The sequence below is a fragment of the Drosophila suzukii genome, chromosome X, assembly GCF_043229965.1.
Source record: "Drosophila suzukii chromosome X, CBGP_Dsuzu_IsoJpt1.0, whole genome shotgun sequence".
Taxonomy (NCBI): Eukaryota; Metazoa; Arthropoda; class Insecta; order Diptera; family Drosophilidae; genus Drosophila; species Drosophila suzukii.
The window spans coordinates 8,983,652-9,002,582 of NC_092084.1; the positions used below are offsets into that span (position 1 = coordinate 8,983,652).

Consider the following 18,931-nt stretch of genomic DNA (forward strand, 5'->3'; position numbering starts at 1 on the left):
TTCGGCCGTGCGTCTGCTGGAGTCGTAAAAAACCGCTGCACAAGGCAAAATATTTATATGATTACTTATTTTCCTTAAATTTGTAATAATGTATGAACCCACAAATGTGTTATTTTGAATATCGAACAAGTATAAAATGTATAAAAAAAATGTATTATTATTTAAAATCAATCTTTAAAAGTATATATTCAGAATTAAGCTAAGTACTGGCTTTTTTTCTTAGTGACTTTTGACTTTTTCCCACCTTTCCCTTCTGCCTATCCATTTGCAAATGATTTTGCATGCATTTATTACTCATACGCAACGTGGCCCGAGGTCAGAGCGCATTAACAGCAATCAATATGTTTAGCTACACCCCGAATTCGCCGGCCAACGAGATGGATTCGTGTTAAGCCCGGGGCTAACTAAACGCTGGCATTCTGAGCCGACAGTTCTTGTCATTTAATTTGTCATTTCCCCGGGAGATTCACGGCTCCCTGGCGAAATTAAGCGACGTCTGTTGGCCGCTGTCGGTTGTCTGTTGTCTTATGCCTGATGTCTTGTGTCTAATGTCTGTTGGCTGTTGTCTGTTGCCTGTTGGATATCCCAGCTTGGCTGGCACCTTCGACCCACTTGGTGGCACCACCCCCTCCCCCCCCCCTTGGCACCTTCGCAATCTGTTCAGTCAGCCCGAAAGCACTTCAAAGGCCATCATCTTGACATTTTGATTTATTGGCTTCGCTGCCATCGTTGTTTGCCGACTTGGTCTGCGGCTTTCACTTTGGCTTTAACTTTGGCTTGTTGGCTTGTTGGCTTGTTGGCCCGTTGGCTTGTTGCTTTCCTTACACTGCGGCTTGTTGCCGCCTCTGTTGCTGATGCCTGGCAGTAAGCCGCTTACAAGTATTGGCCCGCTTGGAAAACACGCCGTGCCAAACCGCCAAACAGCTCTCGAGTTATTATTACACACAGAAAATCCCACATACGATAATGTGGTAATATGCACCTACGCTCAAAATTACCTTACACTTAACATATATGTATGAAGGGACCAAAGCTGTTATTGAAGGCTATGTCAATCTTTAGCTTATAGCTCCGAAACAAATATCAATATAGAAAACATTTGAAAGCTTAATATTAGCACTTTCAACACCGAGTGCATTCCCTTGCAATTAAGGTTTAAACACTTCCGAGTATAGGAAGAATCCTTAGGTTTGGTATCCTTTTCGGTAACACATTAGGAAATATGGCATGAAAACCAATAAGATCCTTGTGATGAAGGGCAAATTTTGGAATACAGTCTATTTAATACTTTTAGTTTACTACACAGAAAAAATACTTTTTAAGATATATATGATCATTTTGATGAAATATAGTATCAGTTCTATCTAGATACTAGACATCACCTTGATATTATCGCCATCTTGCTTTTTGCTCTCTTTTTCTATTACGGAAAGTATAAAATATTGCTGTCTTTCTCTAACCCAGAGTGATTTTAGGCGCTATCTCGCTCTATTCTCTATTTTTCGGTTTGATAGAAATTTCAAAGAGAGAAAATCCTAGAATCACAATTTCCTAATATCAAATTTACATTATTCATTGGAGATAATGAAACTTAATAAATTTTAAAAAATATCAACTTGATCCCTAGCTGTTCTTTTTTCAGTGTAGCAATTCCTTCGTGACACCTAGTTTTTTCCCAGTGCATGTGATGTTGCCAACTTTCTGACATTGGCCTTTGACAGCGATTTGCCCCCTGGCCACCCGCTCTTCTGGCCATTCCGTTTGGCCAACTAATGCAGAGCCCAGCTGGCTACAAAGTAAATGGCCAAAATGCAGGTCCACGTTCCAGGACCCGGAATCCAAAGTCCGAAAATCCGGATCCAGCTACGACTGCAACTGCAGAAACAACAAGGACATCCAGTTAACGAGCTCGTTACGGCTCATTGGCCTTTGGGTCGTGCTCTCGTATGCATTTGGCCAATGCAAATTGAATTCGGTCTCAGTCGCCGCCTTCGAAACAGAAACAGAAATGCAAATTAAGCGCAAAGTGCTTACAAATGTGGCTGCGAAAAGTGGGCGGTGGGCGGTGGGCGTGGCCCAGGGGGGCGGGGGTGTGGCAACAATAATCGAGTGGCACTCGGAACGGCACATAATAACATATAATTATTTGAGCAAATGCAATCAATTTAAATCGTTTGCGGACGGAGCGACAGAATTGAAGCGCTAATTGCGATAATTACTAAGTAAGCAGCACAGCGCACCCAAAAGAGATTGAAAATAAATATGGGCAAAATTAACAATCTCAGCAAATAAATTCAGAATTAAAGCGCATTTTAAATTGATTTGTTTGGTGGAGCAATCATTCGTTCGTCACAAAAAATTAAGAAAATAAATAAATGAGCAGACAAGACATAACTCGAAGCAGACACTCCTATAATATATATGCTTTAAAAATAAATTCGTTGATTAAAAACAATTTGAAAAAAAGCCTAGCAGTGCATAAACTTTATCTCTTGACTGCTATATAAAGGAATCCTTTTTATTTACTACAAACTAGCAAGCAAATATTTTCTAATCACCCTTTTGCAGCTTCAAAATAAAAGGAAATATGCCAAATAAAGTATCTTGCGAGAAACTCGAGTGGGAAGCCCATGATTGCGAAAAGGGAAAACTTTCTGGCTGGCATGGGCCAAGTTTGCCCCATTAAACTTTGTACTTGTTGAGGATATCGCAAAGTATTCCCTCTCCGAGGAGGAAAATCAAGCCAAGACAGTTTTTCCCTCCTGAGCCGTGTGCATTCATAGGCCCCCCCCCCCACCCCTAAAACTCTTTAAGAAGGACATCCTATAGCAGTCCTAAGAAATGGGAAATAAAATAAAAACATAGATATTTTCAAGGCGCAGGCGTGATATTAAAGAGCGACCAACTCTCTCGTCCCTAAGCTAAATAAATTAATGATTTCCCGCATATTTATATGGATAATATATCTTTTTTTTACGATATTCGGGTGGTACTGCTTAGATTAGCTTCTAGATATTTTCAGGCAGCAAAAACTTTTATTTTCCATTTTGTATTTATGTGATATTACTTGAGTTCTTAAATTAGCAGAAATCAAGCGAATCTTAAGTCTTTCCGATTTATTTACGATGTGCGTAAGGCTATAAGGCAGCTATAGGACTCTCCCATAAACTAAGAGAGAGAGAGCGGGAGAGAGTGCCGGACAGAGAGAGAGAGAGATAAAAAGAGAGTGCGAACCGGATGCGTGGGAAAGTTGCCGGCGAAAGCGTGGAAAACAAACCGCTACGGAGGAAAATGTCGCCGTGCAACTCGCTCAGTCGAGCATTAGACGCCAACGCGTTCGGTAGCAGCTCTCTCTCTCCCACACACACTCTCTCTCTCTCTGTCCGTCTCGTCACTCTGTCTCTCTCTGTCTCGCTTTCACCATCTCAGTCGCACCTCCTCACACACCCACACCACCCACACTTTGAACCGCTCCAAAGGAAAAGTGTGAAAAGTTGTCTTATGTATACAAGTATGTAAAAAGCGGGGAAACCAGGGAAATGCATCGGAATTCCGTGTTTCATATCAACCTAATCACTCTTGGAGCCCACTGGCGGTGGTTTAAATTTAGGCACTCTGCTTAATATGCGATCTATAAATATGGCGTTTTATTTTCGAACTGCACTCGCCGGCCATAAATCAAAACAAATCAAAATCGAAATGGAAATGTAGAAAGCTTCTTCTTATAAAATTGCTTTGAATTAGCACTCGGCGAAAATATTTCAATTAGGATATATATGATTTAACTTTAAAATTCAAATATAATTTTTGAATATTTAATAAAGATTTCTTCTTGACCTCTGGGAAATTTGTTATTAAAAGAGTTAAAAGGTCAGATTTTGGAAAATTTTGATAAGCAATTTTTCAAACTTGAATAGGAAACAGCTAAATAAATATTTGAATATTTTTTTACGCTTAGGGATTTTTAAAGAAACACAAACATATATTAAAAGTCTGCAAACATCAAAACAAATTACTATTTAGACACTTGATTGTATTACATTTTATAATGAAATTGTATTATAATTTAATGGATTTTCTTAATATTTTTATATGTAGCTCCCTGGACCCGGTAAAATGTTTCTGGCTGTTAACCAGAGTCTGCAGAACACCAGCAAGAAGAAGCGCAAGCGACGAACGGCCGAGGATGATCCGCAGGACGATCCTGCAGCGGATGGGACCACCCCAGTTCCGCCCCTGGAGTCCAGTGCGTCCAGTGACCAGCTGGTCATCAGGGGAACCACCTGCCGGGTGTGCAAGTGCCCCGGCCGTCAGTCCCTGGCCCTGGTCTACATCTACCTGGGTGCCCTCACCCTCATCCTGGCCAGCCTGTCGATCGTCTTCTACACCCACACCCAGGATGTGGTCACGCCTAGTCCCGTGGACCCTCCCCTCACGACGAGGGCTTTCCGGGTGCAATTCCAGGCGGAGCTGATGCGATCGGAGGATGAGCTGAGGACCTTGGTCAACAGGATACTCGAGGAGGAACAGCAACTGGGTGGAAGGTGTGTTAGAGAAAGACCAATTAAGTCTCCTGTCTTTACAAATATTTCCCCTTAATAGCACCACGACAAGTAGCACCACCCAATCAAGGGATCCTCTCAAGAACGAGCGCAAGTTCACGGACAACCTGATTAGCCACACACCACGACCCACCGGAAAACGAATGCGCAGGGACATCGCTTCCTCCGCTCCCGCCTCCATGCATGGCAAGCTCCAGAATCCTGGTATACAAACCCGAATAATTCTTATATATATCTCCAACCCCAGCTGATCCACTGATCGAGTTCTTCAATCCGAACCATCGCAAGGTTCTCGAGGAGCAGGACACCGAAGTTCGCAAGCGGACAGGTCAAAAGGGCGCCGCTCCCGGCGGAGATGAGTGGATCTACCTGAACACCTATTGCCGTGTTCCGGAGAAGATTATCACGGGCTTTTGCAAGGGCACCCAGGACTATTGCCCGCCGGCGCCGCAGGGTCCCACGGGCGAGGTGGGTCCCAAGGGACCGACTGGCAATCCCGGACTGCCTGGCATTCCGGGTCCCAAAGGAAACCGGGGCGATGTGGGACTACCAGGTGCCCCCGGTGTCGATGGCGTAGGTCACTTGGGTCCCGCCGGACCTAGAGGACCCAAGGGAGATGCCGGGGCCACCGGAAGAGCCGGCTTGGATGGCCGCGATGGAGTGCCTGGGGAACCGGGACTCGATGGAGTACCTGGTCGAGCTGGTGCCGATGGAAAGAATGGTCTCCCTGGTCGGGATGGCAAGGATGGGCTCCATGGCAAGGATGGCAAAGATGGTCTGTCCATCACAGGACCCAAAGGAGCCCAGGGACCTCCGGGCGAACGGGGTCTCAAGGGTGAGTGATATTAAACTCTGCGTTTCCAAGAGGTAATCCAATTTCTGCACAGGCATTGCTGGTCCTCGTGGTCGTCCTGGCAAACCGGGCACCAATGGCACACCCGGAGTGCCCGGCATCAATGCCTGGAAACTGCAATATCCCAATGGCAGCTCCTCCAACGATCTTCTCATACCCCCCTCTATAACAGGTAAGTTGACGGAAGGTTAAATAACCCGGGTGCTTATTTTAACCAGTACCGAAAATATTTCTTTAATCTACATTTATTTTTCTGATAAAAGTTTGATTAGGGAGATACTATAAGCATTATTACAAAAAAAGTTTAATGGAGGAGTATTGTCTCTAAAAAAATTTAACCTGGGGTTAAAAAAACTATTTTCTGATTTTGAAGAAGGCAAACCTGAGTTAGACCGACTTTATAATCTATTATTTGATATTTTTAGATGTACAACTTCCGGACTTTCAACGTTCGGTGATTGTGGAGGAGGGAAGATCCCTGAACTTGAGCTGCTCGGCCACGGGAACTCCCACTCCGCAGGTGGAATGGCGACGCGAGGATGGTCGCACCATAAACGTGAATGGCGTGGAGAGTAAATATCCGTCTTGCTTTCCTTGTATAACACCTTGTAATCCTCTTTCCCATACTTAGTGGCCTCTATCAGCGGTCAGTTCCTGAAGTTCACCAATATCACACGACACCAGATGGCCGCCTACACTTGTTATGCCAACAATGGCATCGCTCCAGTGGCCAATGCCACTTTCCTCGTGGAAGTGCAGTGTGAGTTTGTTTTGGAGAGTTCTTGTACGAAAGTATCCTTAATATTTTTATATTCGAATCCCCAGTTGCACCCATGATCTCGGTGTACCGGCAAACGATCTACGCCGAGTACCAGAGCAGTGCCACTCTGGAGTGCCTGGTGGAGGCCTTCCCCGAAGCCATTAGGTACTGGGAACGGGCCTACGACGGCAAGATCCTCGATCCCAGCGAGAAGTACGGCATTGAATCGTATCCCGATGGGTGAGTTAACTACCGAACTTAAACATCGAACTTTCTTTTTAACTTCCTTATTGATTACGGAGTTTAGCTTCAAGACCTCTATGCGTTTGACCATCAGTAATCTGCGCAAAGATGACTTTGGCTACTATCACTGTGTGGCCAGGAATGAATTAAATGCCACCATGGTCAACTTTGAAGTAGCACGTGGGTCTTTTAAAGTGTGCTATACGGGAAAACCTTTTTTAAACATCTCTCCCTTCCTATAGCTCAAGATCCGAATAGTGAGACCCCGTATGTGGGCCATAACATCAAGGTATATGGCCAAAGACCGCCAGAGAGCGAGTGTCCTGTATGCGACCAGTGTCCAGATCCCAGGTAAGACATTACATTTAAGATCCCTTATAAGTTTGACCCATCTATCCCTATCTCCAGCTTGTACCAGTGCAAGGACTCCATACTGAATAACTTTGAAATCCAACCCACTGGCAATCTGAGCTATCCAGGTTTACCCAAGCGACCAAAGAGTGAGTAGAGTACTATATATTATAAGAAACTAAAATGTAACCCCTCTCAAAAACAGCCTGCTATTTGTATGCGGTGGGCAAGCCAGTTTTCCACAAAGTGGTCAATGAAAAGTTCGGCTCCTGGCTGAGAGATCCATCTCCAGATAGCGATCGTGAGAAAACATTCGTGACGAATGAAAACGATCCCTACAATCTGTTTGAGTTCACCACTCGCATCCAGTATCGAATGAATAGCATCCCTAGAAGGAAATACGAAATTCAAGAAGGCTTTCATGTGGGTTAAAAAGTCTCTAAGATTGTTCTGTGTTTTGATGATAATTTCTTATTTAGGGCAATGCTCATGTGGTCTTCAACGGTTCGTTTTACTATCAACAAAAGAACTCGGATCTGGTTGTCAAGCTGGACTTGACCAGCCTCAAAAAGATAAGTAAGTGTGGAGGATCTAAAAAATTACCAAGATTACCATGATTTTTAATAACTAAAATCCATTAGCAACACAATTACCATATGCTGGAGTGGCCGCTGCGAATAGACTTTATACAACGGACTTTAACTACATGGATTTCAATGTGGATGAAGTGGGTCTGTGGGTTATCTACAGCACCTACAACTCAAACAACACACTGGTGGCCAAGGTAAAGTCTAGCAAGGGATTACTTTAAAATATTACCAACTAAAAATCATATTCAATCTAGCTGGATGCGGAGACCTTGAAGATGCAGTACAACTTCAACATCACCTTGGACCACCATCAATTCGGTGAGATGTTCATCGTGTGTGGCAATCTGTATGCAATCGATTCGGGCACGGATAAGAACACCCAGATACGATATGTGGTGGACCTCTACAAGGGCAAGCTGCTCAACACGAATCTGCCCTTCTCGAATCCCTTTAGCCACACCACCACCGTGGGCTACAATCCCCTGACTGTGGTAAGCAGCTATAAGAAATATAACCCTATCTTCGAGATATTATATCATATCATATCATTTCAGGAACTCTACTCCTGGGACAAGGGCAACGCACTCACATATCCCATACGCTACAATGAACAGCGTCTCATCTCCGACAATAGTTAGGAGTCTTAGGTTAGGAGGATCTTAAAGATCCTAAAGAGTCGCTGCTCAAAATCTAACTAGTCTAAGGCACAATAAATAAATGCAAACTGTTTTTTTTTCCTAATGCAAATGTTCATCTCTCAATCTCTCTGGGTCAATATTTGCTCTGAGATCATTGGTTTGTTTTCTCAATTCACTGGTTCACATGTCTGGAAATTCGCTAATTGAAAGGCACAGCAAGGGAAAGTGTGCGAAAATTGTTGGGTGTGAACTGCTAATTTGCCAAAGGTGGAACAAAAAAGTGTTGAAAATCAGAGGGTTATATGTTGCTTTTCAAGTGGCGTGTGTTTGTGGGGGAAAATATTTACACTCCCGAAAGAGACTTACGTACATAGACTTGCGACTATTAATATACGTATCATCTTTTCATTACTTTATTTGTTGCATTTCTTCCGAAACGCAACCTTGTGTGTTTTTCTCCATCTTAAGTTTCCAATTGATAAGATGATAAGCTTCATTAATCCTTGGTTAATTACTCCCCATCCTCTGCATACCAAGCAAATTAATGCCCCTTACATCGTTCACCCATTAAACCCATTCCCGTATTCGCTGTATCATTAAATTCCGGTTCCCCAGCCACTTTGCAGCTCCTCTCCATTGTCAATTAGCTGCGATAATGTTGACATTATCCGGGCCTGGTTCCATTAATTATGCCTGCTTAAAAATGCCTGGACCCAGGGCATTCTGCCAATTGCAGCAACAAGTTTTCCTCATTTCTGTTTCCCTTTCTGGGCCGAGATGTGGAAGGGAATGTGCCAAGGATGCGAGAAGCGATGTGGGATGAAGGTTCGAGTTAATTTCCAGCCGGGGACCCAGCTGCCGATCGGGGATCAGGGATTTGGCAGGGGGCTAAAGGGGCGGCTATGTAGGCCACATGCCGAGCTGAAGCTCCAGCAGATTGACGTACTGGCAGAGTGACGGCCTGTCAATAAGGGAAAACCAACCAAGCTCGGCACGAAAGCGTTTCGATGTTTGGCGGGACCATGCACCACCCTTCTCCACCCTCTTTTCCAGTCACCATGTTAATACACACAGAAAAATATAGAGAAAATACCGATAGGTACTATAAATATAACTTAAGGGTTGTATTTTGGAAGATTACGAAAGAAAGATTAAAAATTTTTTGAGAGGTGACCCAAACCTGCTATGGAAATGGGATGTGGTGACCCCGATCTTTCTTTATATGCATATAGATACCTAAAGTCTTAGAAAGAGGTAATAAAAAGTTGTTTTTAGTGGCAAGTATTATAATACAATAATGCCTATAATGGGGATTGGTGACCCCGATCCTTTCTTAACCTTTACCAAAAGATGATTAGACTGGTTTTTCACTTGAATTTCTTGATTTTCATTCGATTTCAATAAGCATTAGTGAAAGTATAAACAATTTTCTAGTTAATTGATATGGAAAGGGGAAGATATTGGACAGTGTACTTCGACTTGACTGAGTGGGTAGCTATAGGACCACCTCCTCTACCGTTGTGCGTGCCTCAGAGTTCGTCTCTCGTCAATTGCGTTGCATGTTTGACAATTTGCATTTTTCGTTGTCCCCATCCCCCTCTCGAATCGGCCCCCTTAAACCCCTATGGCTCCACTCTAAACCCCCCTCGGCCATTGTCTGAGCGATTTTCAGTTGCATTTTCCGATTCCCTTTGTCATCGATGGGGCCGTGAGGCAATTCGGGAATCCGTAATGCATCACGGATTGCGGCAACTCTGCGGGAAAATGGGGAAAAATGTGCAAAATTGGTAAAAACAGAGCAGTCACAGATGGCACTGGATCCTAAATAAGGATTCCTTTTCACAGGACTGCATTCCTCATTGTGATGGCAAAGCCAACGAGTGTGTGAATGAAATCAAATCAGCTTTGAATTATCGACGATGGAAAGCAAACAGATGACATAAAATTCAATTCCATGCGATACCTTAAAACTGCAACACCAAAGTTGATTGTCGAAAAGATTGTTGTGGGCAAAAGAGCAGAATATACAATAGTACAAAATGTTGAGAATTACGAATTTCTGTGATGTGGGATTTTTCTTTGTTCTTTATGTGAACTTTTGCTTTAAAGAAATATCTCTACAACTGTGATATAAATTTTAAAGTATTGATTATTAGGTAAGTTTGTGATGGGAGCATACTTTGGGTTCAGCCCGAGTGCTTGGTAATTAAAACCCCATTTGGTTGCTACTCTGGTCCCAAACCCTTCATCGGTAATTCCCGGTGACAGAGGCCGTCAGTTGGCAACGACCATTCATCAATTATCACCAGCAACCTTTGGCCTTTCTGCCCGAGTGTTTTGATTTATGCAGTTTTAAATATACATATATATATGTAATTTTCGTACTATTTGCGTTCCTTTACATATTTTCTTTTTTAGTTTTGGCCCAATGCCAGCGGAATCGTTTGACTGGGCTAATCCCCAGTTTTATAGACACACCCCCCTCTGCCGAATTTCCGACTCTCTCTATCATTTTTCATTTTTTGTTGCGCTGTGTTGAGGCAGGCCCATCTGGTGCCGTTTGTAAGGATAATGCGCTCTTGTCAAATTGCCAAGAGGGTGGCTACAGGATATGCTGGGATGGCAACCAAGTGGGTGGGATGCCGATGAGGAGGGGCTTTGGAACAGCTGTTTGGACGCTAAGCGCCTTCCATCTGCCCCCAGCCGCTTCCATTCCGCCGGAATCCGTGGACAAACAATTTTCATGCTCGAACGCCGCTTCCCAACCACTCCCTACTTTCCCCAGCTGATCCCCACTTTCGGTCCACTTTCACTTGTGTTTAGCAACAGTTTGCTTCATTAAATTGCAAACGAGCATCGAGAATCCAGTGTCTCGTGGGGGGAATAAGCCCTCGAATCCAGAATCGAGCAGGGGAACCTTTTGCTGGAGGAGCAGGAGTAGAAGGTCCCTGTGTTTACGTTCTAATCAAAATGCAAAATGTAATTTGGAATTTTAACATGAACAACGTGAGCAGGTCACTGGGCCATAAAGACCCATACAATTTTATGGTTTAGTAGGGCTTCCTTTATCACAAGAGACCAACAGAGATGGCCGAATCAATCAGGTTAAATAGTTTGATGGGTTTCTAGCAGGACTTTAAATACATTTCTTGGGAAATTGTGTATGCATACTTGTTATTAAACTAAGTTATCCTTGGAATTTGCCTTACCTGACATCAAAATTTAACTTTAGCAAAACTAGTTATCTTAGCCAGCAAAGTTCTCTGGTTAGTAAAAAGTTAATAACTAACTTTAAAACTAGCCCATTTTGGCCAGAAAATAGCCAGAAATTCAACACCAAAGGACCCAACTTTAGAACGAGTGAAAGAGAGGGGCGATTGAGTGCGACAGAGACAGTGATAGCAATTACAAGAGGCCAACGTCCAAGGGAAAAGGGCCAATAATCATGGCCAATGCTGCCAATCGTTGATGCGTTAAATTATTTCTCGTTCTAAAGCCGAAGGGTGTCCAGTGAAACTTTAATGAATGACCCCGTCAAATGGCAGAGATCACTTGAGAAGGCAATATCTTGCCCTAAACAGTCGTAAATTGAGTCACGACCTGTCATAGTTTGTTTACTAGCGATAGCAAAATGGGTTGGCCAAGCCCTTGAAGAAAACTTCGATGTGAACTTGAAGCACTTCGGATTTTTAATTGATTGCAAGGATTAAGCCTTCACTCTGGGAAAAAAAATGCAAAGATTGGACTTATTTCTTTGGGTTTTTACAAATAGGAATAATTTACTTATCGAGACTAAATCATTTCAGTCATTAGGGTTCTCAAACCACTTAAAAAGGTGCTTAAAAGTATGCAACAATAATAAGTGTAGAGGATTTATGTTGAAGGGAGAGGATTTTTTTGCTGCATACTTTTAGACAGATTTTTTAAAACCACCTCAGTTTTTTCTTGGCATGGCCTGTGTTTTTATTATAAACTATATTATAGGAAAACTGGGTGGTGAACTTATACTGATTAGCTCGTTAAGATGTTTTCCTACTACTCTCTATTATATTTCACTTTAAGTTAATATTTATCTTTCGGTTTGTTCCCCCTCCATAAATCGAAATCCCTTTCGACCTGAGTTCCTAATGGCTCGGGCCAATCAATTGATGGTGCCGACTGCTCCGGGCCTTGGCAAGTCCTCTAATCCCGTTCAAGCTGCTCCCAATTCAATTCTGTGCTGGCAGTTGATTGGAGGTTTGTTTGCCGGATTTGAAGTGGTAGCTTTGGTTGGTCCAGGCGGAACCTGAGGAGCATGTAGAGCCAAAGGAGCTGGCCAAAAGTGTGGGTGGGGTGGGTGGATCCATTGTGGTGGGCTTAGACAATGCCCCGATGGCCCTCGCCGCGTGCCAGAGACAATGGGGCGGATGCACAATGTGCGGCAACGGGCACGGGCACCGACATCGGTCTCGAAAATAAACCCCGACAAGTGGCGACCTCTGACCCCCCGCCGCCTTGGATCTTGCATTGTTTTTTTTTTTTTGTCGTTCTTTTAAATGCGTTAATTGAGTGCCACGAATTGTCTTTCGGCACTTGCTCCTCGCCTTTGTGTGTGGGTCTTTGTATACCTACATGTTTTCGAGAGGGGCATTCAGCACTTGTAGTCCAAGCCAGCCAAACAACAAATCAAAGTCAAATGGTCAACGAGACACAAAAGGCACACAAGATACACACAAGACAGCAGGGAAAACAGAGATGAGAATAAAAAGATATACACCCAGATGGATGCCATCAAACCCGGAATTGCACATACAGTCGGTCGGGTTAATGGGATGCTTGAGTTGGGACCAGGAATTGACATATCATTTAATCGGATGCCAATCAAGGCAAAATTGAAATTGATGTTCATTTTGCCATTAACACTTCGAGCACAACAACACAAACGATTTGAGCAAATATATTTTAATTTATATAGGCTAATGAAGCGTACATATAAAAATACCAAAAGGCCAAAAATAAACGCAATTAAATAAATATATAGAAAGTATTACAGCAATGCACTTTAATTTTATAATTATCATTTTAATATTAATTGAAAGCATTTTGGGGGCTGTACAATTATTTGTGAAAATACTTGGCCACCAAAAACGCCAAAGGCTTAAAAACCATAATTTGCGTGCCTTTAATTATGCAAAGCGAATATTTCAATCCGGTAGTTGGGCGTAAATATTTTGGAAGGCCTATGGCAAAAAGTTTTAACTTAATTGCCGAGGGTAGTCAAAATAACTATCATTAAGGTATTCAAATATTTACCTTTAAAAAGTGTTTAAATTTGATTTTCCCATGGCCTGAGATACCCCTTATAGAGAGTACACCTTCCGTCTATCCTTAGCCATCTAAATTTAATGCCGCCCGAAGCTTTCTTTATGGCCGTGCCAATTGAAATGTTGGCCAAAATGTTGCCCCAGCTCGTTGGCTGCCAGTGTTTTGAAGCGCTTCGCTTTGACACTTTGGGTTTTTTATGGGCATCGCCAATGGCATCCATCCCCGGGGGATGGGGATCCGGATCGGGACAAGGACACCCCTCTGCACCACCCACACACATTTCGCGCTCAGGTGCACTTCAGTGGACGCAGTGGGTGGAGACTCGCATTCCGGCAACCAGGTGACCAGGTGACCAGGTGGTTATGGCTGTTATGCCCGTATGCGCTCATTAATTTCGCCTGAGTAAAGTTCAATAGAACATCTGGTGGGAATCCCCAAAGCCCTTCCCCTGGCAAAAAAAAACCCAGGTGGCAGACAAAGTGCTGCGAGTTTCCACAGGCAAATGAATAATGATTTGCCAGACCGGACTAACAAATGGGTCGCAATTTTCGCTACGTGGGTGTGGCAATAAGTCGGCGGCTGGAAAGGCGAAAGGCGCTGATAAGCGAGGGCTGGCCAAGTAACGTTAACGTGGCCCAAACGAATGGCCAGCAATTAGACAGCAGGCCAAGACGCCACCAGCCATTCGAGGATGTGGCGGTGGGAGTGGTGTTAACCCATGACAAGCCCACGAAATTTGGTTTCCAACGAAAAAGGGTTTGGTCTATCAATACTTAAAGAGTTTATACGGTTTGTTGCCTAACCAATATATAACTAATTACATAAATGTTTAGTTAGATAAAAGTATAAATATAAGGAGTTTTAAAGATGATAGATTTAGCAAAAAAAAATTAACACAATATTAACCAATACATAATATTAATTTAAAATCAAAACATGCATGACATGAATACCAAAGTGGTAAGTAATATTTGAGCAAACATTCTCGGCTCGACTATTTATCGACCACAAATAATTAATGGGTTAATAGGCTGGGAACATCAGCAAGTCCTGGGTTGGGTTAAGTAACTAACTAACGACTCTCATGCAATCCGAAATCGATGACAGCTGAAACAAATGGTGACAGGGTGCCACAGGAAAAAGGCCTATCTTATAGAAAACTTAAGGAACAATTTAATATTTTTATAAATTCCCATAGGAGCACTTCAATATTATAAGATATTACTAGATCGAAGGATATTAACAAAAAATGGCAAATCAAACTTGAATAAATTCTTTCGATCTATTATTGTATTACCTTTTCAACAAAATCCTTTCACAATTCATTACATTCAGTTAAATAACACCCATCAGTGAGCAGAAATCTTCGTTCTGCAACATAAAATCGATACTTTAAAAGAGAGCTGCAAACATTTAATCCTGTAATCCCCAAATAGCCAAAGGACCCATATATATGTACGAAATAACACCCTGTAGGCCAAATGCCGCCTCTGACATTGACAAACAACAACTTGGCCAACAGTAATCAAGCGGCCGACTGGACTTGCACTTTATCCACGTATTTATGTTGGTCAATATGTTTGAATTTTCAATTAATTCGCCGCGCCTGACGGTATCCAATGGTCTGGCAAAATGATAAGGATATAGGATGCGATGCCACTCACACAAAACACTCATTTACTTTCACCGCTTTCGAGTACATATGTATATATAATGTACTTATTTTGGCCCAGTTGGGTGAATGCCTTTCACCTGGACAAAAAGTGTGGACATTTCAATTTCAATGCAAAATAGCTCAGATGGCCACGATGATGATGGGCAAAAAGGGGAGATAATGCCGCCAAGTGGAATGACAAGGCACTGAGAAAAAATGCAGACTTTTTTAAGCAAATAGAAATTGAAAGAAAATAAATATAAGCATAATCCCACAATAATAACAAATAAATTCATTTAAAAATCGCTACCAACATAATATTATTTTCAAAAAGGCTTATAGATTAAATAAATATCCAGGGTTTGATATTTAAATATTTTATTGGATTTGCAGAATATTTAAGTTTTAATTTAAGAGTTTTACTATAATGCAGCTCATACATTTTTTATTAAATATATGCACACAACTTTTTCAAAGATATCTTTTTGTTTCGGTGCAAATCCTACAGAGTTGGCGTTAAATACGACCACGCCGATGGTTTCGTCAACTTCAAACATTTCGCAGCATGAATATTACACACTGGCTGGGGGAAATTGAAAGCAAGGCGGTGAAAGGGACAGCGAAGGACAGAGATGGCGAGTGCAGAAAGAGACGGACAGAGAGGCAGAGACAGAGACGGGGCTATCGCCCATAAAGAGAGGCTTATAAAGTATTCATTTGAACATGTTGGACCCAAATGCCTTTGAAGGGCAACAAAGAGCCCGACTGCCCAGGCAAATGGAAACAGTTTCGTGCACATTTCTATAAATTTCTATAAAGTTTGCCAACGAGAAGGCCAGGGGATGTGTTGTGAAATTTATGCAAATTTCCAAATGTTCAACTGTTGCTCGGTCCCGAAAAGATGGAGAAAACGATGGGGCATACGTATGTATGTACTATATAGGTAAAATAGCAAACAACATTCGGTTGGGCAAAAGAAAAAAAAGGGGTAAAAGGGCGGCTGCCACGCCTCCGTAACCCTTTTATTTTAGCATCTCTGACCTTCGCAATATTTATGCATGAACACCCTTCACCCACAGCAGTATATTGTTTTTCTTGTCCCAAAAACGAGACAGAAGAAATCGAAAAAGGCCAAAGCTTAAGATTTATGACAGAATGATAAATGTAAGTATATTCCCATTTCTGGCAACATTTCCTGGGCAGAAAAACGGGTAATCAGGTGATCAGGATAATGCTAAAATATTAAAAGGATAACTATCCCATGGGAACTTACTCATCCGCAAAAACTCCCGGTCAACTCATAAATTTTTAGCTACCACTAATTGAAAAAATTTTAATTACCCAATTCTTAATTACAATTTCCGATGGCGTGGAACAATGTACATTTTATTAATATTCCACTAACAGTTTTAACAAATTATGATAAATATTTTCAATCATTAAGCATTTACATTATTTTACCATTCCTTTAACAATTTATATTGTAAAATTCCACATGTTTTCTGTTGTTAGCTGACATCTTGATTATACGGTGATTTTTAATATTCTTAAAATAATGCTAAATCAATGTCAAGGCCAAGCCATTACAGATGTCATTAAAAACAATTCAAACGAATGTGCATGTAATATTAATTCCATTTACAGCAGGCCACGTCAGCGATAAAGCTAATCAAGAGTTGATCAATTTTTACAATTAGTTCTAGTTAAAAATTCATGACATAAGTGCTTTGGCAGCCGATAAATCAGTTTACCAGGGGCTTCCGCTGATGAATTAGTTCCCACGCAAATGTGTCGATGAAGTGGTTACAAAAGCTTTATGGGGAATGGAACTCAATGGAACTGGTCTCCAGAATGCAATGCATCGAGAAGCCCTCTTACTTAGATATTCATCAATTAAATTAAATGTTTCCCAAAGGTCAGCTAAGTATTTTTACCCTTACAGGTATTGATTCCGGATTTATCTTCCACTTGGCTTAAACAGTTTTCATTTGGCTTTCAATGCTCTGCAAACATGCCCTCCAAATCTGCCACTTAAAAATATGAACAATTCGAAATTCATTTGGAAGGCAATAAAATAATTCACAACTTTTGTCGAGGGGCAGACAAAAGTGTAAGGTAAATCGCGAAAGAAAAAGGGAAATTGGAAATGGGAAAATGGAAGGAAAAAGGAAAAAGGAAAAGGGCGAAGAGTAAAGGGCAAAAAGAGCGAACGAGTTGGACATAAATTGCGAAATACTTGGGCGAAAATAATCCGCCGGAATCCCGAAATCATCGCACAGTTAGCGAGCACTTTCCAACACTTGCACGCTGGCACACAGTTACAGTTACACTTTAGCACCGAACCCGCGTTTACGTACTACACACCAATGGCACTTGAGTGCACTTAAACCCTGCCACGCCCACCGGCCGCCCCCGCCCTCTGACCCCGTGAACTGAGCTCTCATATGTTGATGCTGCTGCTGGTGCAGCAAAAACGTAAAAGAAAAGAAAAACTAAAATATAATAAAATAAAAATATTATTATTATCCTTTCATTTTCAAGTGCTTTCCATTGTGTGCAAGTGCATGTGCGTCGTTGTGGGTGCATAAATTTATGATGCCCCATGGAAAAGGGCAGGACGCAGGACGCAGGATGCAGGAGGCAGGAGGCAGGATGCAGGATGTCGGATTCTGGAGCACATTAGTTGGCAAATTGGGGAACTAGTTCAATTAATCCGCTCGAGCGAAGTTTTGGGGACCGGGGTGGCAAACGGATCCCAGCGAGTCCTGTGCGGCAATAGAAAAGTTTAGCGGTGCTCCACAACGCAACTTTTACACTGATAAAAATGTATGATTCATCGACCAATGCAAGGACATTAAATAATTAGGCATACGAGGAAAAACTAAAACCCATTCTTAAAAATGGTTTCAATAAATACATCTATTCTCTATAAGCTTAACCTTTAAAGAGGTATATATCTTTAAAGAACCTTTAAAATTTTTAAGGACGTTTTTAACGGACATGCCTAAAAAGTTTCGATTAAATTCTTTATATATTCCAAGAGTTAATAATAAATTGATTGACTATTTTAAGATATATTTTCAAGTGAGGTAACCAAAAAGTTTTGATTAAATTCCCCATCTATTCCAGAATAAACAAATTCCCAGCAAGCTTAATAAATTCCCACACAGATTCTTTGCAACTCAAGCTCTGCCTCAAGGACCCCGTTTTATGGCACCGCCGACTAATCAGATTCTTCGATCCATCTTTCAATCTATACGGCATCCGCTCCGCTCATCTGACTGCCGGAAGTGCCTTTTGCATTTAACTTCCTTGGCGTACACAAGTACGAGTGTATGAGTGTATGAGTATATGAGTATATGGTTATATGAGTACAAGTATCTGTGCATATTGCGAGTTGTACAATTTTTATAAGGACTCCACAGTGAAAAGTGCGGGAAATGGATGCGATGCGATGGAATCGGGCTGGGATTGAGGGGCGTATTGGGGGGAGGGGGGCGTGGCGATGCAGTGGCTCGTATTTGCATGCAACATGGAATGAAAATGAATGATGGCGAGGTGGGGAAATGGGGACAGCAACAAGCTGCATGTGTGTAAATCCATTTATGCTCCAGCGCATTTATAGCCAATTTAAAAGCCCAAAGAGCTGCACTTTCCGAGACTACTGCCGGCTACTACTGGCCGTTGGTGGGTGGGTAATGATAGTTGGCCACTGGCCGGCTGGATATATCATTTACAGGGCGCTTCACTTGGATAAACAAGGTGGCCGAGGGAGCAGGGAGCAGGCATAGGGACCTGGGGCAGTTGGTGGCGTTGATTTGTGGTAAATGACTTTCTACAAAAGCCCCACCAAGCCCGGCAAACCCGGCAAACCCGCCTTGAGCCGCACACTTTGTGTCCTGGCAGCATGTCCTGCTCCTGGGCATTCCATTTGCATTGCGGGCCATTTAATTGCGCAGTTGGCGCATGTTTTACG

At 42.3% G+C, this 18,931-nt stretch overlaps 2 protein-coding genes across 5 annotated transcripts in view; one reads left to right on the forward strand and one right to left on the reverse strand.

The window, feature by feature from the left end:
• Sh (Potassium voltage-gated channel protein Shaker) overlaps positions 1-18,931 on the reverse strand; it is a 153,640-nt gene that overhangs the window by 103,403 nt on the left and 31,306 nt on the right. The gene's annotated exons all lie outside the window — the stretch shown is intronic.
• LOC108016733 (uncharacterized) lies at positions 3,313-8,100 on the forward strand. Its single transcript, XM_017083464.4, has 16 exons — positions 3,313-3,511; positions 4,099-4,544; positions 4,603-4,748; positions 4,810-5,397; positions 5,450-5,587; positions 5,841-5,987; positions 6,047-6,175; positions 6,241-6,415; positions 6,483-6,598; positions 6,661-6,769; positions 6,827-6,918; positions 6,975-7,192; positions 7,249-7,345; positions 7,411-7,553; positions 7,614-7,850; positions 7,914-8,100. The coding sequence occupies exons 2-16, from the start codon at positions 4,117-4,119 to the stop codon at positions 7,995-7,997; spliced, it is 2,847 nt and encodes a 948-aa protein (XP_016938953.2). The 5' UTR covers positions 3,313-3,511; positions 4,099-4,116; the 3' UTR covers positions 7,998-8,100.